At 41.9% G+C, this 23,844-nt stretch overlaps 3 protein-coding genes across 4 annotated transcripts in view; 2 read left to right on the forward strand and 1 right to left on the reverse strand.

The window, feature by feature from the left end:
* Positions 1-12,923, forward strand: part of CH25H (cholesterol 25-hydroxylase) — a 145,216-nt gene extending 132,293 nt beyond the window's left edge. Inside the window, exon 3 of the transcript XR_010068226.1 lies at positions 12,912-12,923. The gene's annotated coding sequence lies outside the window, so the exon portion shown is untranslated. The remainder of the gene's footprint in view (positions 1-12,911) is intronic.
* The window catches only part of ACTA2 (actin alpha 2, smooth muscle), a 210,363-nt gene that overhangs the window by 173,797 nt on the left and 12,722 nt on the right, over positions 1-23,844 (forward strand). Inside the window, exon 1 of one of the 2 annotated variants that reach the window (XM_063307436.1) lies at positions 22,439-22,541. The exons of the other annotated variant lie outside the window; for it this stretch is intronic. The gene's annotated coding sequence lies outside the window, so the exon portion shown is untranslated. Of the gene's footprint in view, positions 1-22,438; positions 22,542-23,844 lie in introns of those variants that run through there. 2 annotated transcript variants of the gene reach the window in all.
* On the reverse strand, positions 773-20,318 carry FAS (Fas cell surface death receptor). The gene is made up of 6 exons (XM_063307828.1): positions 20,223-20,318; positions 13,007-13,069; positions 9,701-9,836; positions 5,353-5,490; positions 4,301-4,412; positions 773-921 (listed from the first exon to the last, which is right to left on the reverse strand). Exons 1-6 carry the CDS (start codon positions 20,316-20,318, stop codon positions 846-848), a joined length of 621 nt encoding a protein of 206 aa, XP_063163898.1. The 3' UTR covers positions 773-845.

Raw genomic sequence — 23,844 nt, forward strand, 5'->3', positions numbered from 1 at the left:
ATTTCAAAAATGAGTGCTAGGCCAAACTGCTTGCTTCCACTCAGTTTACCCTGTTTGTGTGTAATATTGAGGAAATTAATAAGGGAGTAGGTTTCTGAAATTCTCAATGGGCGGAGGAAGAATGAGAGAGGCAGGAAGAAGGCAGGTGAGATGGTGGGATGAAATGCAATAAATATTTCTTTGTGCAAACTGTTACTCATTAATTACACTTAATGACATTCAAGGGTGGCTTTGATGCCTGCTGGGAAAGACTGACAGAGGATCCAGGTGTCCATCCATACAGAAGATGCAGCACAGCAGTGTGCATTAATTCTCCCTTCTCCTCACTGCCTCTGAGGTCGTTCCAAGGGTTTTGAATGGGAAGCAGTGTTGGAAGGCACCCCTTCTTTCAAAGGTGGCAGAAGTCCATCCAGCACAAGCTTATATCCAACCATATTATTGAGTTTTAGAGACAGACTGATTCTGGGCTCCACTGCTTTTCAGGTCTCTTTTGCTTGCTATTGAACAGAATACCTAAATGGTAGCTGAGGCCGGGGTAGTAACAGCAGAGAAAGAGTTTGGACAGATGGGCTATTGAACAGCTATTAGAGCTGTTATGGGCTGAAACCTGGCCTCTTACACATCCAAATGTAGTTCTTCCCATTGCATTTCGATAGGGAGGGGTGTCAAAAAAAAGTCAAGATGGGGGCCATAACCATGTGATCAAAGCCCCACCCCTTTTTTATGTGCATCACAAACAAGGGGTGGGGCTTCCATCATGTAGTTACGGCTGCCATCTTGACTTTTTGGACACCCCTGCAGACACCCCTTGTACCCCTTCCTTTCTGGAGCTTTAATCAAACATGTCAATAGTTACCTTTGTTTCCGCATACCGTGTTTTGGGTTTGGGTGCACTTTTCTACAATTATGCCATTTTCACATCTATAAATAAAGCAGTGGGTAATCATGGAGAGATTCAATAAGAAAAAGCTGTTCATCTGATCAAGTTCTTCCTTCCTGAGTTTTGGTATATTATTCTGCAGTCCCTTCAGCCTGATGGGTCAGATTGGTGAGAGGTGCAATGAAATGCTTGCTGACAAGGAAGGTTCCTGTGATGTCCATCAAGTTGTGGAGGGGAACATCAGGGGAAAAAAGTAAGGATTGTACACTCTGCTCTTCGCTGCCTTCTCAGCTGTAAAAAAGAAGTTCTGTGGCAACCAGCATCAGTTTTAGGATTTGCCAGTTGCTGATATGAGTCAGGAGATTTGGCAAAGTATAAATTCAGTGAATAAATAAATAGCATTTAAACTGAGAAAGTTACAGCAGAGCCCTTGCCATTAAAAAAAAGTTATATTTAAAATGACAAGAATGATGTTGTAACACTCAGAGAAAAGGCATGTTTTGTTTGATAGCCAAATATCAACCCACATGTCAGGGATAAGATAAGGTCATGTCTCTGGAATTCCCCAAAACTGGAGCACTCCAGGTTTCACATGATAAAGAAGAAAAATCAGATTATGCCAGTAGGAAGTAAAAAAAAAAAATCTTACCAGATTTTATTTTATTATATTTGCACAGCTGTAGCTATGACTTTTTTTAAAAACAAAAAAAACCACAGACTGGCATGGAATAGTGTAACTTGTGACACAAAGTGATATTGATATTCTCAACCATCAATTAATCGAAATTTTATTATGGTCACAGACCAGAATTAGAAATAAAATACAAATTTATGCAAATACAGATGCATTAAAACAAAACAAAACATGATAATATTAATGGTGGGATCATCAATGGACAATCAAAGTCTGCCTAATTTTACAGACAGTATAAAAAATTTAGCTACATTCAAAGAAACTGAATCATACTGATCAGATAGCAACAGCTATACATTAAAAAGATTAGAATTCCCTGGGTATTTTATCAAATAGGAGTTTGTGAGTCCTTATAGAAGATATAGTATAGCAGGACATGAGCTGTAGTTTCAATAGCCCCTTGTCCACAGAGGCACAATCTCAGCTCACATGAACTTTTTTCTATTGGCCCTCCAGAACTGCTGTGGGAAGAGCATTGCAACATGCTAGAGTTAATGCCCGTAGGGATTTGAAGACAGTTATATAATGTAAATATCTCGCCAGTTTATAAAAATGGGCTTGACCGCTCAGGAAAACGTTCTTAGGTAGAGCAGACAGGTCCTGTTGGACTTCCAGATAGGTTGTTTGAATGCACTAAGCGCACGCTCATAACCCATTATTATTCTCAACCATAAGGTGCCACCTGGTGTTTGGAAACGATTGTGCATCTTGTCTCCAAGGTAAAGACAGACTGAAAGTAGCATCTCCCCCGATATTATAAAACCTACCATTCTTTCTGGATTTAGAAAAACAGTAAGATTTAAGATTTAGAGAGAATAAGGCAGTACTTATCAGAGAAGGCAAGGCAGTAGCCTTATATGGTAGAAATGGAGAGTGACAGGATAGAGGAGGTATTAGATGGTCTGTCTTGTACAACCTAAAGTACTCTAATATAATGGAAGATGCTGAAGGAAAAGTTGGCTATCCATCTTGTCAGCAATGTCTATAGAAGCAGAGGGGCCAACATCTTGTCCTTCATCTTAGGCAGAAAAATACCTAGGGTCATCTATGTATCTCACAGTCTTCTCACATGGATAATCCATGTATTTGAGACCAGAATAATTATAGAGAGTTACATATATATGACCATGGCTCAGTTTTCATGCCTGACCTGCCAGTAAATGTTAATGTTTCGAGCCCTTAATACTATTCAGGATCTGATTTCTTGGCAGAAGTTTTTCTGATACATGGCTAGATTAGTTCCTTTATTGCAGACAAGAAGGATACTATTATTCACACAAAAGACCTGCATCCAGTACACAGCCAGTAAAGCAATATAGGTAAGGGCTTCAGCATTCAAAGTCTAGGCATTTCCTTCTGCTTGTCTTAAGTCAAAAGGTAATAGGCCTTTATCTTCAACGTGTAAAGACATTCTCTTGAGCCTGAAAAATCACTACAGGTAGTCCTTGTTTAATGATGCTAATTGGGAGTGGAAACTCTGTTAAGTGACTCGGATGTAAGTTGAAAAACCACATGACTTAGCAAAAAGTGCTTAGCAATGGCAGTTCTGGCAGTCCTGGTTCCATCTGTTAGCCCTCCCAGGTAAACCAGACAGGAAACCCAACCAGATGAGCTAATTCTACTTTATTATAAGACTACATTAACAAAATCTTGCAAGTCTGAAAGTACAAATCTCCCACTGACACTTTTAACAGCCTGAGCAATTAGGGCAGTCCTTCCTAAGTTTCTTTCTCTCACCATGAAGCCACTGGGGGCTTCTTCCTCTCTTGTCTGATTGTTTCCCACACAGCATCTCTTTCCCTTGTCCCTCAAAGTCATTCTCACATACCATCACATCATCATTAAATGAGGACCATGCAGGTTGTTAAGTGAGGACCTCACGTGATTGCGACTTCTGACTTCCTGCTGGCTTCCCCATTGACTTTGCCTGTGGGAAGCTGGCAGGGAAGGTTGCAAATCATGATTATGTGACTGCAGGGATGCTAAAACAGCCATAAGTACAAGGTGCAGTCGTAACTATCACTTGTTTAGCCCTGTCCTAAGTTTGAACAGTTGCAGAATGAGTGGACATTAAATGGGACCACCTGAATTTTCTATCTGATCTAACACAGCTTTCCTTTCTATTTTCCTCCTCTAATGGTTGTAGACAGCTGGAGGATGGCTAGAGGTTACCCTCCCTGTTTCTACCTTCTTGACAGCTGGTGCTACCAAGGCATCTCTTCCCCCCACACCATTTTAGGGTTTTATAGCCCTCCCTCCTCCAGCCTGAGAAATACAGGGACTGGAGAGGATTTTCATCTCTTCATTGGCTGGAGTTGACTATATATCCCCCCTTGTATACCTGTCTACCTCTCCCTGATTGAACAGGTGTTCCCCATATCAAGGCCTGACAGAGAATAGCCAAATTCCCATTGACCCAAAAAGGGGAAAAGAAATGGCTTAGAATTTAAACCTGGGGGAGGAACACTGTTATGGAATATGTCTGTGTGTTATGTGTATCTATCAGCTTGATTTCTGGGTTCTGCAGTCAGAAATCTCTCTATGACTTCTTGTTAACAATAAAGCAGCTTTTAAGATGTTCTGCATATAACCTTTAGCTAATTATTAAAAGGAAGGCAGAATTTCTGGCAAAGAGAGATTAATTGTCACGGCTGAACTGAAAGCTCTCAGCATCTAGGTTTGTCAGTAGTTGTACAGAAAACTTAGTAGTTGTACAGAAAACTTACTCATCACACGGATCACAGTGGCGGCAAGCTGTAGTCAAATCACAAAAGAAACGTGGCTTACACCTACAGATTACATTCTGGTAGATGGTACAATTTTTTTCAGTTTCCAACCCTAAAATAAATTGAAACGTTTTGTTACTCAAATAATTTTAAAAACCTCATTTTTAAATACCTACCCAGTTTTGAAGACCAGGCACCCTTTCAAGGAAAATAATGCTGTTCTTCAAATACATGAAGGGCTTTCAAACAAAAGGCAAGAGAATTATGCTTTGCACTGCCACTGCCCGTGTAATATGCACATATGTATTAGTGATAGATTTTGACTGAATTTTCAGAGAAGCTTTTAAATCAGGAGCACTTCACTAAAACCAATCTCTACTTGAAGCCTTGTCTGTGGTTGGACGGACATCTAGTGAAGGTCCTCTAACTCCGCACTTCCTACATCAAACCAGGGCTTAAACGAAGTGGCTTTCAAGTTGCCCTCCAATTCTAGGATTGTAAGGTTTTAAAAATGTTCAAGTCTGCATGAAACCTCAGTGATTCGAGTATGTATTTTACTTCCAATTGACATAAATCAGGACACAAATATGCTTACATCTCTTTAAGTTGTATTCAGAGCATAGGTAGTCCTCGCTTAACAACCACAATTGGGACTGGAATTTCAGTTGCTAAGTGAAGTGGTCATTAAGTGAATCCAACCTGATTTTACAACCTTTTTGGCAGTGGTTGTTAAGCAAATCACTGTGGGTGTTAAGTGAATCATGTGGTCATTAAGCAAATCATGTGGTTCCCCACTGATTTTGCTTGCCAGAAGCCAGCACTGTCATAAGTCCGAACCATCACTAAATAAATGGTTGTTAAGTGAGGACTACCTGTAATCTGTTTTTCTGCACAGGAACCCAGCTGGTATTCACAGATATCTGCAGCTTGGGACAGTCACATTGCAGCTGGACTAAATCCATGTCTTGGGTTTTCTGTAATCAAATGAACTTAACATTCTTTTCTCCTGAAATTCATGGATGTTGAAATAAAATATTGTTGATTGTACATACCGTGTTCTGCATCACAGAGATTACATCGTAGACAAGCAGGGTTAAAATTATATTTATCCATATATTCTTTACCCTCTACGCACTGTATGCAGTTGGTTTTACGATTCTCTGTGCAGCCTAGAGATTTGGCAACAGAACCTGTAAAAGAAAATGTTTCAGACAGAGGCCAGTAAAATCCTTCCGAGCAGGGCTTGGCAAATTTGGGCCAGGGGTGGGGGAACATCTGAAATATTGAAAGCATCCTGCAAGCATCCTCACAGAATGGCTGCTGTGAAACCCATAGGTAATCACAAATGGCACCATTGTTGGTGAGACGGTCCCAATCTCTAGCCTACTGAGAGTTTTCCTACCCTATCATTCATTCATTCATTCATATATACATATACATATACATATGTATACATATACGTATACGTATACATACATATAGTGTGTGTGTGTGTGTGTGAGCCCTATGAGGCAGGCCAGGTGAGGAAACTGACTAGAATTATACTTTATTGAGATAGGTTACAGTGACAGAATCTTGCAAGTCTGCCTGTGTTTTCCTTGCCCTCCCTTTTATAACTCAGGGAGTTGGGCAGGGGGAGGATAGGGAGTCAGTCTGAATCAGCATGGTATAGGGGTTAAGGTGCTAGGCTAGGTTTGGAAAGACCTAGGTTCTAGTCTTCCCTTAGGCACAGAAGTCATCGGGGTGACTCTGGGCCAGTCACCCTCTCTCAACCTTAGACTGAGAAGTTGTAATGATCTGTGGGAGACAGGAAGAGGAAGAGCTGCAGCCAGGGCAACAGTCAGATAAGAGACATCTCAGCCCACAGAAGGAATAGGGTGACGAAAGCATCTCAGAAGGGACCCTCCCTAGTTCCCTGAAAAGTAAAGGCAAGGGGGGAGAGATGTGCTTTCAGACCTGCAAGATTTTGTTACAGTAACCTTACAATTAAGGTGGTGTTAGTACTCATGATATTGGTTCTTTGTCTGGACTACCTCAAAGGGCTGACAGAAGTTGGAAAACATCTGTCTACCAACTTGCACTAGACCAGGGTGGTAGATTATGATTGATAACCCCCCTTTTTTTTCATAAAGCTTTATTAATTTTCAAGATACAATTAAAGCACAAAATACAGAATATAGAACAGTTAGAATACAAGTCTAAAAAAGAAGAGAAACTAAAACAGCTCAAGAATGCTGAACAGTTAAGTTTCAAAAATAATGTAAAAGTTACCAAGAGAAATCTCATCTCTGTGTTGGAAAAAGCCTCTTTTAAACAAAGAAAAGGCAAATAAATTGGTGCATTAAGAAATGGGGTGGTCAATTTTAAAGTCTGTTTAATGGCTGCAGTGTGGCTTGGGAAAGCCACCTCCCAGCTGATCACTCACACCTTGATCTATAAACTATGTTTACAATCTTCTGGCTATGACCAGCCATCTGGAGGACACAGGGGGTAATTCCTAGGGTTCCCCTTTATCCAGGGAACACTTCTGGGCTCCAGGGAATCCTTCCTGAGCCCTAAAAAGCCATGCTGCCAGGTCTACTTGTGAAGCTAATTCATAAAGAGACATTTTTCAAAATGCCATTCCCACTGGAAGCCCGATCACCCCTTCAGTGAAGAGACTTCCATCTTGCAGTGGATTGATTCAGGCTGATAATATTTATTTATTTATTTATTATTGTTTGTTTGTTTGTTTATTTTCTGGTCACATGGTCACACTTTTACTTGAAGCACTGCTCTGTTTAGAAAAACACCCATGTCTTTTCTTTTCTAAATATGTCACTGCTGGAGTTTATCTGAGACTGTCAGCCTTCCCAGGCAGACCAGACAGGAAACATAACTAGATGAGCTGGTACTACTTTATTGTAAAGCTACATTAACAGAATCTTGCAAGTCTGAAAGTATAAATCTCCCACCGTCTCCTTTACAGTCTGAGAAGTTAGGGAGGGTCCCTTCTGAGCCTTTTTCTCTGCCTATTATGGAGCTGCGGACTATGCCCTCCCTTATCTGACCATTCCCTAGGCAGCATCTCTTCCCCCCATCTCCCAAAGTCATTCCCACATACCATTACAGAGACCCAGAGGCATTCTGGGAAATTAAAATGACGCCCCAAACTAATAGATTGTTTTGCAGCATGCTTCCTTCCCAGTTATTATTTTAAGTACCTGCATTTAAATGTAGTAAAACCAGGTGGGGAATGGAGCTTTGTAAGCCTTAAGTGAGACTCCAAGCCCAAGAATGCCCCCTTTCTTGACCATCTCAGATCTCCTGACTCACTTGGACCTACACACTATCATCTAATGGAATAAATTGTTGGAGAAAGGCTCATTAAATACATGGGGCTTAAACAGGTTACCTCTTAGTAACTTATTTGACCATGTGACTTAAACTGAGTTTGCAAAACCAGATTTATTGATACATTTTCTTTTAAGAGGATTACAAGAATGTCACTTTATCTGTCAGGATGAAAGATGGCTATGACAATCTTCCCATTTATTTACTACACCATTTATTTGTCTATTTACTACAGGAAAATGGAACAGAAAAAGATGCTGCCACTGACATGCCTCTCCCTCCATCCTTTCATTCAGTCACAGTACCACATATGTATGTTGTGTGTTAATGTTTCAGCGTTTTAGGAAAACCTTTGAACGGTCTTAAGAAGAGATTCCTCAAAAATGGTACAGCTTTCACTTCAATAGAAACAAACACACAGGTAGTCAGATTGGGTTACGTGGAGTCATATCTGAAGCAATGCTACGCTGCCTTCAGTCTGAATGAGAGACTGCATGCATGCATCCGTAGCATGAAGGAGCAGTTGGGGTGGGAGTCAAAGAAGTCAAGATGGCTGTGACTGTGAGATCAAAGCCCTGAGTATCCGCCTTGAATGTTTTGACACACATTCCCCCAGTGGTATATCAGTCAAAGCGCATCAGAAGAAGGACGTGGGGCTGCTGCAGTTCCCTGGTATGGACAAACTTTATGGTGCCTTGCTAAAACTCCTTAATAGTAATTAAATTTGCCAGGATAATGCTGATGGAGGAGGGCTCTCTTTCACTGCTATAAACAGAAAGAATGAGAGGAGAGAGTGGCAATAAATACTGTTGCTCTTTTGATAAAGAAGGCCAGTCTGCTAGTTAACATAATCAAAACCGTATGGCAGAGTTTTCATCGTGCAAAGTACAGTGGAGTGATACTGTTCAGCCTTCAGGACATCTAGACTCCACTAAATGCCCTCCTGGTTCTTCACTAGAAATTTGGATACAGTTGAAATTGAATTCCCAAGTTTTTTTCATTAAAGTAATATAAGCTAGAATCTGGGAGACCAAGAGTTCTAGTCCTGCCTTAGGCATGAAGCCAGCTGGATGAGCTTGGGCCGGTCCCTCTTTCTCAGCCCTAAGAAGGAGGCAATGGCAAACCACTTCTGACTTGTCCAGGCAGTCTCTGAGAATTGGACATGATTGAATGGGGACACACAGGCACGCACACGCACACACACGCACGCACACACACACTATTTTTAAAGTTCCTTTGTGAGCTGCCTGAAACTATAGAAGGGTCAAATAGTGGTCTTCCTCACGGCGATGTTAATATGTGCTTTCTTCCAGGCCACGAGGCAGCACAAGAATATTGTGACATACTTTGTGCTGCCCTCACTACCAAACCCTATCCTGCCTCAATGTCAAAGTCAGCAATGGGTGTTGCCCTTAAAGATCTAATAGCGGTCAACCTGAGGAATGTGGTGGGTGGAATCACCAGGTGACTGGTGGCAAGAAAAAAAAAAAACAGCAAAAGGAACTTCTACCCCATTCAGTTGACTAAAAATGGAAGATTCTTTGCATTTGTGGGATGTGGAGGAGGCTTTAACTTGCATTCCTCTGAGTAGAAATGCATTTCAGCCGTTGAGATGCAACCTGGCAAGATCTGAAGTTGAGAGGGCAAGGCAGGAGCACACAGAGGATGCATGTGAGCAGGCCAGCATGTAACCCTGTGCCTTTTCTATTTTAGCTCCTCCACTTTGTGAGAAATGTGTTAAGGAGATTTTTATGGTCCAATGAAATAAATGCAGGATATGGATGGGTCATGCATGCCATTGGAATATAGTCTCATTAGGGTTCCACTCCAGCTAGACAATGATGCATGGATGGCTCAGGAAAATGGAGACTGGCCTGCTCATTTTGGCAGTGGGGACCTACTGCTCTTGGTGACCCCTGCAACTAATTTGATGCACTCTCAGAAAGACCTCCAATCAACTCTAAAAAGAGCAATCCTTAATAGCAAAGCAGTCACAAAACCCAGATTCTTTTCAGCTGTCCACAGTGACACGAATCTTTTTTTCTATTTCTTTATGACAATACTTACCAGGCTCACAAAGGTCACAACAGATACCTTTGGATTCATATTGCCCAATGGGACACTTCGGCTTAGTGTGCATTTGCTGTGCCATAAGTACAGAACCACTATTCTGTAAGAATCTGGCAGCTGTTAAATCAAGAATCTGTAACAGAGGGGGTCAAAGAGTATTATTGCATTGTAGCTTTTGGTCTTGGGGACAGTGTTATTCTTAGTGCTGTATTACTAACTGTACTCTGGTGTAAGTTTACCTCTAGAGCTATTTTGGAATTCCTTCGCAGAGACTAAGTTAATAAAAAGTGGAAAAATGAGTGACATGAGCAAAGGATAAGAACACTGATGGGAATAGGTGATGGCTGCAATGGTTCCGATGGCACCATTTCATTTCTTGATTTCAATTTCTAGGCTGCTCAACTCCAAAATGACTGTGGGTGCCTTCACAAGTTAACAGAATATTATGCAGGATAACTCCCATCCAAGGAACAGAACCATGCTTCCACACCTTCTTCCGGCTTAAAGGGGCCTACCCAACCATCCTTACCTAAGGCCTTGAGAAAATCCAGATTTTTAAAGAACACTTCAAGGTGGCAAGGTAGGGGTCATACCGATCTCTAGAAAGGTGCTGTTCCAAAGGGCAGATAGAGCAACAGAGAAGGCCTATCTCCTGGGTCCTGCTAGACGACATTACTCAGTTGGTGGGTTCTGAACCAAGCCAATTCTGTTGGAGCACACAAGGCAGGAAGACACCATGGGAAACAGGTGGTCCCTCAAGTAGCTAGGTTTTATGTCATGTAGGGCTTTATACTACCTTAAGTTGCACTGGAAGTCAACTGGCTACCCATATCTAGCAGGGATGTTACACAGGCATAGCAAGGCCTTCCCATCACTGCTCGTGCTGCCACATTCTGGACCATCATTGCTTTCTTGGTCTCTGTGGGATGAATCTATCATATTATCTCCCCTGACACAAGAATCTTTGAATGGGAGAAAGGACTTCCATAGGGAAAGATAATTCTACTTGAATTTGGAATTTGAATTTGGAACATCAGATGGATAGACAGCCTTTGGGGCCACTGTGGAGACCAAGAGTAAGCCTTCTAATAAACAAGGACCAGGTTTAGCCCTAAATAGTATGGCTGTACATATCCTTACCAAAAAATGCTTCAGAATGTGCAGGTGTACCTATGAAGAATCTCTTTTTGAATCATTAAAGCTGCTGCATCTTTTCCCAGACTGGGATGGCGGATTTGGAAACAGCCTCCAGCTGTCTCCACATACATGTTTTCTCTGTGGGGGGGACATGAAGGAAGTGGCTGTGCATTCATATGCATGCAATGACAGCCAGAAGCAGTCTCCCAGCAGCATAAGCCTGGAAAAAAGATCTGGCTGTTTAAAGTATTGGAAGAGAAGCGCCTAGCATCTCTTCCCAAGGATTTGCACAGCCCTCCTTCATAAGCCCTGTGTCCCTTGCCGTCGTATCTCAAAATTCATGTTTTTATTCCCCCTTGTATTCTACTTCCTTACTCACCTTTGTGCTTTTACTCTAGCATTATGGGGGCAACTGTCCACATCATATCCTATACAAATTCATCCCTTCAGAGTCAAGATGGTGGCCATGGCAGTGTGATGGAAGCTTGCTTATTGTTTCTGTGCCTTGCATCATCATGGCTGCTATCTTGAGTTATTTTTTGACCCCACCCTGCATACAGCCCTGCATCCATCCCTCAATCAACAGTGCTAAAACAAAATGCCCTTTTCTTTTATTCAATGAAACATGATCTTTTTTATATCCTAATGCAAAGGGAAGTTACAGCTGAGAACTGTCCAGGTACAAAGGGCTTTTCCCCTCACAGAATGCCAGGTAACTTGTTAGGGTGAGGCTACATAACTGACAACAAAGGTCCACATAGTTAAAGCAATGGTGTTCCCCGTAGTAACATATGGCTGCGAGAGCTGGACCATAAGGAAGGCTGAGCGAAGGAAGATCGATGCTTTTGAACTGTGGTGTTGGAGGAAAATTCTGAGAGTGCCTTGGACTGCCAGAAGATCAAACCAGTCCATCCTCCAGGAAATAAAGCCAGACTGCTCACTTGAGGGAATGATATTCAAGACAAAACTGAAATACTTTGGCCACATAATGAGAAGACAGGACACCCTGGAGAAGATGCTGATGCTAGGGAGAGTGGAGGGCAAAAGGAAGAGGGGCCGACCAAGGGCAAGGTGGATGGATGATATTCTAGAGGTGACGGACTTGTCCCTGGGGGAGCTGGGGGTGTTGATGACCGACAGGAAGCTCTGGCATGGGCTGGTCCATGAAGTCATGAAGAGTCGGAAGCGACTGAATGAATAAACAACAACATAACTTCAAACCAAGGGTGGAAAAATGCTACTCTGAGTGCTACCCTGCTACTCTGAACAGAAATGTCCTTTTTCACAGAAAGCTAGTTCATCCAAAAGAGCTGATGTCTCCTTCCTGGGGTGCTACTTTGTTTAAATGCAGGGACTTTTTCACATGAAAGAGCACTCAAAAGTCCCACTTTTGAAATTAGAACTGGTGAATCAGAAGTGACTAAAATAGGGTGTTGTGGAATCTGAATGACTGAGCCTAAGAAGATGCAGAGGTACTTTCTTGTCAACCTGAGTTTTATGGCAAATCATCAGAACTGTTAGTGACCACTTTTTTATACCTCTCCCATCCAAAGACTTAAGATTCAAAAAAATAAAGTTAACACTGCAAGTAATAAAACAATTATTATAGCTTTGAATATCATATGTGCATCACCTTAAATGAGAGCTTATTTTCATGTCTCTGAAAGATATTTGCCCAAGATGCAGCAAAGTTAAAACATTGTCAACTTCCTGTTTACAAGAAAGAACTCAAAATTACATCATAAACTGTTGCAAGCAAAATATTCTGTGGTTTTACTTTATTCTTCCTGGTCAATTGAAAACTGTCACATGGTTTTAGTTTGCTGGCAATAAGCGTACTTGAGGTAATAAAAGCGATTTGATTTATTGCCTATGTCTGACAGTTTGTGAATTTCTATTTCTAAAATTAAAAGAAAAAAGCTTTAATATCCCTTCTTGAACTGCACTTGACACAGTCCTCTCGGTACCTTTTTCTTCTTCCTCTTTAAAAAAAACACAAGACAGTTTCAGCATAAAGTTACTACCCTTGTTAAAAGCAGCAGATAGAATAGTTTCAGCTACACAAGGACAGGTGAAAACAAGCAACTGAATTTCTGGTACCCAAAAATACACCTTGTGTGAGCCTTCTAATGAAGGTAGGAGGCACTGCTTGTGGATAATACTTACAGGGCAGGTGATTGAGAGAAGGAGCAGCTGGAACATGTTGCCTTCGGGCTGGTTCTGCCAGAGCTAAAAGAGAAAGCAAAAGAGGAACCTTTTAGGAGAATGAAGGCTTTGTCTTGATTAGCTGGAGTGCAACTAGAAGGTCAGGTGAACCTCAAGGCAACGCCCACCCTCTTCAGAGTTTATGGTGTTCTTCTAAGTCAGGGAAATTACAGTCTGCAAGAGCTCATTGGCCAACTGTACTACCGATGCAACCAAGTGAATTCCCCCTTGCAGCTAGCCAAGAAATAGGTATCAAGACATGTCAGTAATATATTGTAGAGGGCATGGAAGAACAGGAGGAAGAGCTGCTACCAAGGCAATGATCAAACCAGCAGGTCATGAGCTCATTCCAAGAAACTAGTTTGCATAAAGGTTTCAGACAGACCCCTCCCTAATTCACATGAAAATAAGAGGATGGGGGAGCACGCTCAGACTTGGAAGATGCTGTTACTACAGCTGTTCCAATAAAAGTAGTCCTGACCTATGTGACATTGGTTTCTTAGTCTAGTCTACCTCACAGGGTTGACATCTACAGAACTGACCAGTACTGTGGGGATAGGTTAGGAAGATTCAAGGGAGAAAATTGCTTTCCCGGAGTTTCCATCTACCAGGGACTATGGGCTACATGGGACTGCCTTAGACCAAGTCAGATTATTTGTCAATCACCATTTACCACTCCTGTAGTATAGTTTAGGGAAAGCCAAATGCAGAGGCCAGCAGCCACCACAGTTTGCAACCTTAGCAAGAGCCAGAGGCCTATAACTTGGCTGAAGCATGACCAGAGTTTGCAAGAGTGAATGGTTGGAGTGGCTTCTTAACCCAAAGCAAACCAACAAACAAAAAATGACTTGCAGCAGCCAAGAAAGAACTGGATGTGGATAGAGGAAGTTGAAATAAATGGGAGGGCAGGGTCCGTGGAGCATGCAGGTGTATTAAAAAGCCAAGAGGGCAACTGCAACTGTGTGATTAACTAACTCCCCACCACTTTTTAAGGTACATTGACCCTGAGAGCAATAATAAGAAGAACAGAGACAAGGAAGGAGTGAACATTGGTTTCCTGGGTTGAAGACTGCACTGGCTGCCCAGAACATCAGTGCTGTCCGGGAAAGGGGGGAGGTTAAAACAGCCCCTTAAAGCTATGTTTGCATCCAGTCTTTGTTGTTGTTAACAGACTTTGTCTTCTTGTCGCTTATTTACCCTTGAATGAGGGCAAGTTTTCTGACTTTCACAGTGGTAAGAGAGATGCCTGAGAGCCTTTATTCCACTGAAAAAGCATGCTAAGAATGGGGAAAATATGGAAGTTCTACCTTTGATGTGAAGGATCATTCTCAACTTGAGGTCATTGTTAGCATCCATTGGGCAGGTATATTTTAACCACTCCATAGAAAGAGAGCTAGGTTGGCTAAGTGGTTAAGGCATCAGGCTAGAAACCAGGAGGCTGTGAGTTCTAGTCCCATCTTAGGCACAAAGCCAAGGGTGACCTTGGGCCAGTCCCTCTCCCTCAGCCCTAGGAAGGAGGCAAGGGCAAACCACTTCTGAAAAACCTTGCCAAGAAAACTGCAGGCACTTGTCCAGGCAATCCCCAGGAGCCAAAAACTGGCTTAAGGCAAAGAAGAGGAAGAGGAAGGAATCAAAAGACTGACTTCGTGGCATCTTTGAGAAACATCTTTGAGAAACTTTAATAAAGTTATTAAAGCAAGCTCACCATATTTTCAAGCTGTTAAACTGGGACTAAGGTCATGATCAGTGAGCTCATCCAGATAAAGCCAGAGAGGACAGACTTTAATCGTCTTTCAAAATATACTTCACCTTTGCCTGTGCAGTGAGATTAAATCTGCACCACTCAGGCAATGAAGAAAATGCATTTAGCCAACGGATGAAGCTCGCTTCTCCTTTGCCTTTGCCAGCAAAGGCGTTGTGACGGTTGCCTTATCCTAAATAAAACTCTCAGACTCAAAATGACAATTCAGGTTCTGGTTTTATTTAGAAAAGAGTGCAAACAGGTAAAAAGCTGAGAATGAGAAAAGCGCGCCTAAACTCAAACTAAATAGCGTCTTTGCAAACAACACCCCACCCCCTCCCTCACATACAGTTCACCCCACATTCCCAGGTGCTCCTAACGAGCTCTGCTGATCAACGGGCAAAAAGACCTTGACATTTCAGAGATAGCCTAAACACATTCCACCCGGCACAGATCAGCACATCTCCTGTACAAGGCTCTCAGCAGCACCCTCCCAGCCCGGACACGTATCAGCACCTTGGCAAGCGAACCGTTACGATGTAGACAAGCACCGGAACGGTGAACGTGACAGGCGTACAGTATGCATTTAAATGGCTCAAGCTGTGTTCCCCCAAATAGGGACAGCATTGTGACACAGGGCTAAACCCTCATTCTCCCTTGACAGGCCTGTTGAGTCCTACTTTCTGGGACATTTTTGCAAACTGACCAGGAAGCCCATGCTGCAGCACAAACCAGAACAATCTGAGTCAGAACAGGACATCTGATAAGCCTCTGTTAAATTAAGAAGGGAAGCTGGGTCTGTCTTCTTCCAATAGGTCTATTTGCTCCTGCTCTGCCTGAAAACATCTTTGGGTGCATATTAAGAAGGGACCGAAAACTTATTTAATAAAGCAGACTGATCGGTGGAAGTGGTTGTGAGCAGATACTGAGAAGGGCTGTATCAAAATAGTAAAGTTAAATGATGGGTAGGTTTAGGATTTTATAATTATATAAAAGTTATTTTTATTGTGATTGTAAATGGCATATCTTGATTTTATTTGGTGTTTTTCGACCATACAGGCTTAATCTGGTAGAACAGCCCCTTTACTTCCTTGAAGAACAATTTTGTCCTTATTTGGTCCCTTTGGGTCAAGTGAGGTGCTTAGATTCAAGGCAAGTTGCTCTGCACTGTCCTGCTGGAGAGACTCTACACGGGCTGCCTCTTGTACAGCTTATTATTAAATCTCTCCCTTCCCCCTTTCATTTATAACCCTACATTAAAATCAGCTTGATTGTCTACCATGGAACCAACTTTTCTCCACAAATAGCTTAAGCATTCCCTTTGAATGGAAAAGTAATTTGGCCTGATGCCTGAACGTGCTCACAGCCAATCACTGCAATGTTAACCATAAATGTAAATGTATTTCTAACTCAGAATGCACTGAGTAGAGCAACTTTCCTCCGACTAGTCCTTTCCCCAATTCCTAGCCAGCCATTTGGAGAAGGGGCATCTATGGTTTTAGTAGAAGCCACAAGATTTCATTCTTGATGCCTTCCCACTTGGTGTGAGCTTTACACGGTACCCTAACACCTTTGGGGTAATCTAACAGAAAAGGGATCTCCCCCCCACCTTTTTTTTTAAACATTTACAAGTGACTCTTTAGCCTTGACTCTCAAAGCAGCAAATGACATTTCTATGTAAAAATACCATCAGTTAGCCTGAGAGCCCACAGAATAGCTCAACTAGTCTGTTGTCCACATCAAGTACTCTCATCTGCTTTGACCATGTGGCTGAAGATTCGGAAGGAAGGAAGGAAGGAAGGAAGGAAAGGAAGGAAGGAAGGAAGGAAGGAAGGAAGGAAGGAAGGAAGGAAGGAAATGCAGGAGTTTGCCAATCACCAGATTGGAATATATCAAGTAAAAGCAGCATAATATGCAGCCCTTTATCCTTTCTGTGAAGTTGGCCACTGACCATTTTTGGAAAATGATAACTTACAAGATGGCAGTGTTTTATTCTTTTAACCAGCATGCTGCCAAATCCTTACAGACTCCTGACAGTTTACAGGAACAAAAAGCTACAATAGATAGTTAAAATGCCCATCATTATAATAATCCCCAACAACCCAACTACCCCAAACAGTCACAGAATACAAAATCAGCTTAAATTATTTTTTAAAAAATGACAGAAGCCCAAATAGTTAATCCATTGGTGACAATGACTCTTTGCAAAGGGGCCAATCTCATTCCAGGGGAGGCTGTTCCTGATGTTGGTGGCATGACTGAAAAAGCCATGTTTTCTAGCCTCAGCAAGCACCTCCCCCCCCATTTGCCTTATGCAAAAAAGCCCCTGCTAGCAGCTTTTCCGTTGAAAAAATCCAGCTGCTGTTCTACAAATGACTCAGCTCTGTGGGGCTTGGGTTCCAATTGAGCTTCAATCTTCTAAATTCATTGCAGGATGCATGAGAGGGAGGGGAGGGGAGGGGAGGGGAGGAGAGAAAGTAAAACAGATGTCCTTTTAACCACAGATCATTCTAGTCACTTTGCACAATCAAAACCGGGCTGCTGTTTCTTATTTGCCACATGATAGTTTAGAGTCTATGATTTATTCATTCTGCTTCATTTTTTCCTAGAAAGAAGCCTGGCACAAAAATACTAAAAATAAGTCATTTAAAATAAATGTCTTCTTCCCTAATTTTAAACTCATATGAATGATTTCTTAGGAACACATTTCTTTCTCCTTATTACCTCAAGGTATAGAATTTAACTACATCAAGGAGCTGCAATACGCTTAACAGTTATATTACAGCTGTTAAATGTTTATGGCCACAAAAAAAGTTTCATTTCCTCATTTTCAGTGATCAGCAAGAATAGAGTGTCCTTCTCTGATCTGCTGGCAGTCCTATCTAGATTAAGCCTTTAAAATTACGATGACAGCACCCTGAGCCTTGACTTTGGTCCCACATACTGTATATATAAATAAATATAAATATAAATGGTCCCTTTATATTACATTTTAAAGCCCTAGGTTGAAGTTAAATACAGTTGAAAGGATGTGAAATCAAACACACGTGAGGTTAGATGTGAGGTTAAACATGATAAATTACAGATCCATAAAACTGTGTAATCATTAAAGTTCGCACAAAATACAATGGATATGAAACATAGTTGGACAAAAAAAGTATTCTTTTTATAGCAGTGTCACAATGCATTTCTGTAGAATACCACTTTATCAGGGTACTGAAAAAACAAATGAAATGATGTAATATGGGAAATAAGTTTCAAATATACCTAAAACATACCTAAAAGTATGTTCAGAGAAAATGTGTATATATTTTATACAGTATATGTCCCAAAAGTGTATGTGGAAGGAATAGATTGAAGAGACTGAAGAACAAATGCAGCAGATTAAAAATATCAGTAAAATGACACAGATGATTCCCATTAAAAATACCACTGTGTATTACATATTCAGATGAAATAGCTGATGCAATAAAAAGAGCTTAAGATCACTTTGGGGACCCAATATAAAACTGGCAATTTGAATTTTCTTTCCAACAAATAGTCCAGTCCTATTCCAGAGTTTCAGGATTATGATTTATTTGTAGAATTAGAATGATGATGTAGTTTTAATACATGCAAGTGTGAACTAGGCATACATTTGATCATACGTGAGTATGAAGCAAGAATCTACTCACATATATTTTGAGACTATGGATTGTACCAACAGGAAGGGTTTCCTGAAATCAGGGCTCCTGCTTATTAGTGCATTGCATCTTCTCCTAGCTTTCTCTCCGTTGTACTTAAGCATAAGAAATTCTGATATTGGAAGCACATTACAAGGAAAAGCATACAGTTCTGGCTCTCAGACTAGAAACAATTGTTTACTAGACACCGTCCCTTGTTCTAATGAAAGACCAAAACCCTCTGTTCAGATTGTTGCCTATTCAGTTCTACTACTACTTCTGGTTGGCTGCTGTGAATCTTACAAGAACCAGCCAACTGGAGCTGCAGGAAAACATATCCATACAAATATGTCTAAAACCATTACATCTGGTTTGGCTAGATGGCCACAAAGAGGTTAGGTACATATAACTCTGACTCTTTGCTGACGTTCAGTGGTTGATTGGATTTTTGCAGCACAGATATAATAGTCATATACATATTCTCATGCATGATCTAAACATCGTTTCTAATTAATGGGACTGAAGTATGGACAGGGAACTAGTAGACTTCCAAGTGACAGGAAAGCATACTTCTCCCCAAGGACACAAAAAAGGATTTTGGCCCTAAGGGTGAAGCAAAGATTATTTTGGCCAGTCAGGAGCAATGCCTGTTCTTCCTGAGGAAACAAAGGAAAACAAGCCCTAGTTTATAAAACATGCAAAACCATGTTGCTTTGGGGGATTTTATTTAGCAGGTTGTGTGAAGCCATCCAACTGAGGTTTATTCAGTAAGGCATGATGTGGGATCCCAGTTAAAGCCATTCAGGGAAGGATCAGGATCATGCAGTGCCCAAGCCACTATGAGAACAAACCACAGTGTAACACTGTATAGAATCCCAGGTTTGTATCCATCATGGTTTACAAAACAAGCTACAATGGCTGGAGTCACTCAGCCAAAACCAACCTTCTTTTTGCTGCAGGGACCAGGTGGGGAATGCTACTGTGGGAGGAAGTTGTCTTGCATTGTGTCTTTTTCTGTAAGATAAAACAACACCAGCACCACCCACCAAATACAACAACAACGACAACAAAAAGCCCACCCTCTCATCAGTTGCTGAAAGTTGGGGACACTTTGCACAGTGAGACAGCCTGACTTGCTCACACAGTTCCAACTTCAAAGTTGTGGCAATTTCTTTTTGGTTTCACTTCCTGTTTTCTCTGTCTCCTTTTGTTCAGAGGGGCTATTCTAGAAGTTTTTTCCTTTGTACTTTACAAGCTACATCTTATGTCCCCAACAGTGTGCCCACTGACCCTTCTTTGGAGTGTGCCAAGCTCCCTGCCCTACCTAATTAAATTACAAAAAAGAATAAATGGGAAACCAGCAGGCGGTCAAGCGAGAGACCAGCTTCAAGAAACCTAGACTTTTAAGCGTGCTGGACTTTTAAGCATGCCCCACAGCCCTTCTGTGTCATGGGACGCGGTGGCGCTGCAGGTTAAACCGCTGAGCTGCTGAGCTTGCCAATCGGAAGGTCGGCGGTTCAAATCTGCGTGACGGGGTGAGCTCCCGTTGTTAGTCCCAGCTCCTGCCAACCTAGCAGTTCGAAAACATGCAAATGTGAGTAGATTAATAGGTACCGCTTCGGCGGGCAGGTAATGGTGTTCCGTTTAGTCATGCCAGCCACATGACCACGGAAGTGTCTACGGACAAACGCCGGCTCTTCAGTTTTGAAACGGAGATGAGCACTGCCCCCTAGAGTCGGACACAACTGGACTTAATGTCAAGGGAAACCTTTACCTTACAGGCCTTCTTAAGAGGCCTTCTTAAGAAATAAAATGGGGGATAGCCCAGTGTAGCGTTTTGTCTATCTGCAAGTGATGGCTTCAGGGGCATGTCCAAGGGAGGCCCAAAAAGATGATGGCTGCGATCACACAATTAAATTTTCACCTACTTTTATCTGTTTCACAAACATAAAAAAGGGACAGGTGTTCAACTGAGCAGTTATGACCCTGGATGGATGTCTTATCATTGGCAACATCTACTATGGAGCCTTTTGTTTGAGAGGGCCCATCCCAGGGTCTCAAAATTTCACAAGTGGCCCCCCAAAGTTGGGGATCCCTGCCTTAAAGAATATGACTGCTGCAATAAATTCAAGTCTCTTTTTTGGCTCACAATTCTTCTCTCTCTCCTGTGAACAAATTTAGAACAATTTGCTCCCTGTTGACTTTTAGGGATGGCGCTTGCAGGCTCAGAAACCAGCGTGCATGCTGAGAGAAACGTGATTTTTAAATGAAAGGGATTAAGGCTTTTTAGCAAGATCACTCAGTTTCAGGAGGTGGTTCTCAGAGGCCCTGAGTCAACTGCTTTGCCTTATAAAGCAAAGGCATGTATTAGGTCCCCCTCCCTTTTCTGGTGGAATGTTTTGGATCCAGCTTCATAAGGAAGCTAAATCAGACAGTATTTCAAATTTACTGAAACGGCATTTTATTCTAATAAGAACCTTGTGAAATATGTTTTATAATAACTTACAGTTCTGGGGAAAGAGCTGAAGAATTCAGAATTTTGCATGCTTTTGAGCTTATTTGTGTCCTTCCAGATAGTCTGGATTATGACTCCCCTCACCCTGACCACTAGTCATGCTGATGGGCGTTGTAGTCAACAACAGCTGGTGGGGGAAAAACTAATGGGGGGACACCGCTCTAGATTGAAACACATTTGCTATCCCTGGATAACTACACATAGAATTGCAGGCAGCCTATATATGCATTCCTGATTCCCAACAATATTAATTTTAATAACTCAAGTGACTACTAGCATGGATTTCATCTCCAAGTTTGTTTATTTCTGTATCAGTTGCTAAGGTGAAATAAAGAACATATTAATCCCAGAATTAACGTGAGAGCCTCGGAAAAATCCATTCAGTTCAGCAAATTTGGCAAACGCATAAACATTTAGTCTAGTGGTTAAGGTGCTGGGCTAGAAACTAGGAGTCTGTGAGTTCTAGTCCCGCCTTAGGCATGAAAGCTGGCTGGGTGACCTTGGGCCAGTCACTCCCTCTCAGCCCAACTCACCTCACAGGGTTGTTGTTGTGGGGAAAACAGGAAGAGGAAGGAGTATTAGCCTTGTTCTCCGCCTTGAGTTATTTATAAAAATAATAAAGGCGGGATAAAAATAAAATAAATGAATAACTAAATTTGGAAAACTTTTTAAGCGGCCCCTGGACTTTAGGTGGTGTGAAGAAAGATCGTAGGATAAAAGCAGTCCCGTTGCACACAGCCCCAAAAGGAGCACAGCTTGGCCACATCTCAAGATCCTGCAGTTGCCATTGGTGGGAGATGCTGGGATTTTTAGTTCAACTAAATCTGGTGGCAAATGCTGGGATTTACTTCAGAGTAAACCTAAAACTCCCAGTCCTGGTTCTATAAAATGGCAATATGTTTAATCCATGTTTTTATAACATGTTACATTATGAGCATCATTTTCTTTTTCTTTTGGCTATAACAACACCTTTAGTCGTATGTTTGATAAGGCACCTGCTCTGCATTACCTCTCTCCTGGGTGCCGCATAGTTCTAAAATCAGACCACAGCTTTGCTTTCCCATTGTGCACAAACGAGGCATTAATCTCTCTGGCAGTTCTACCGCTTGGTCCCCACCCCCTAGTCTGTGAATGAGATCTCTCCAGGATGGCGCCAAGGCAGGATTAAAGATTCCTCTTCTGCTCCGTTGACAGCTACATACATATAGGACACGTGGATCTTGCCAAAGCATCTGCTCCATGCCAGAAGCACCAACTACCCCAGGAATCTCTCAGTAGCAGCTAGCCTGGATTTTCACTGTGTTTATATAGCAGGCAGTCAAAGTCTGTCCTGGCTTTCTGAACTGCAGAAAGGAATGCCAAGTGGAAGAGACCCAGCAACCAGCAGCCACCCAGAACCGAAGGATTTGTGAAGAAGCCCCTATATGGTTCTGTCTGACAGAGAGATGGAGACGGAGCCCGGGTTTCCTCCTTGTTTGGTGAGCTGGTGGGAGGAGACAGGCCAAGAGGCTATATAATTGGAGAATATGCCTTTTCCCAGTGCACCATCCCCGAGCAGCACGCCCTGAACTGAGAAGGGTAAGTGGCATTGAACCCAGGACAGAGTGAAGAACATGGAAGGTGTCTTCTGAGTTAAGAATTGGGGAGACCCTTCAGAGGTGTCTCCAGCTAGAACAGTAAATGTCTGAGCTGCATATTAGAGTCAGTAGGTTTTGCTCTTGGGTTCAGGAGGCAGAAGCGCAGCTCCTCCTGGCCCGAAACTCTGCAGATTTACCTGGAAGTAGGTCTGACTGAACTCCACGGAGCTGATTCCCTGCATTAGATATTTTGCAGTGGTAAAGTATCTAATGCAGGGAGACTTACATCTGAGTAAATATGCAAGATACATAGGATTGTGTGGATTGGCGCCACCCAGTTAAGCACCTTTAACTCCTTTAAAGATTTAAAGGAGACTTCCTTAAAGATTTAAGCATGCTCCAAACTGTTTTCTCCCCCTGAAATCAATGGGGCTGAAGGAAGATTTACTGCATTTGATTCTGCATTTGCCTTAATTCCATCCTTATTTTATTTCCGATGAAACTGCAGATAAAACAGCCTTAGAGTTTACTGGCTTAGCACAACTGAATTTTCTGTACCGTACAATCTTACTTTTTACATTGCTCTTCATGTGACATCCTAATGGACAGCTCCCCTCCCTTGACTTGTTGCAGTTCAGACTGATTCATAATGCAAACCTCCATTTTTGAAGCTGTAACCCCAAATCATGAATTTATTTTTTTATTGAGGAGCTGAGAAAGATCTTCCATTTTTGACAGCTTCTTTTCAAACCTTCACTTGCATTCCCAAACCTGGGACAAACCAGGACCCTGGGATCTAAATATAAATAGTAGTTGAACTCCTGGTTGCATTACCAAGAAGATGGGGCTAACATCACCCTATTACTGCCTCAGTGACAGCCAAGATTAATTCTAAGTAGTAGATGCTGCAAAAAATAGTTGGAGTTGGGATGCTCATGGGTGCCAACCACAGGCTTGTAATGAGTCCAGAAGTCTTGTGTCTGGTGTAATCCAAGACAGACACTTTTCCTATCTACTTTTAGTAGACATTCAAAGGCACTCCTCCCCCCGCCCCAGAGAGAGAGAAGGAATTTGCAGTGGATGTATATGGAGCTCTGCTCCTCTGCATCCTATTAATCAAAACACAGAGATATATGAAGAGGGCTAAACGTTATTTGCCTCTGCTACAGTGTTTAATATATTTCATCAAACTTATTGTTTTATTGTACATGCTTTTGGTAAATTGGACATATCTGTAATATGCTTGATTTTTTTTATTATCAGTGTTATTATTTTAACTATAATTAAATTATTATTATTGCTAT

This window comes from Candoia aspera, chromosome 6 (genome assembly GCF_035149785.1).
Source record: "Candoia aspera isolate rCanAsp1 chromosome 6, rCanAsp1.hap2, whole genome shotgun sequence".
Lineage (NCBI taxonomy): Eukaryota > Metazoa > Chordata > Lepidosauria > Squamata > Boidae > Candoia > Candoia aspera.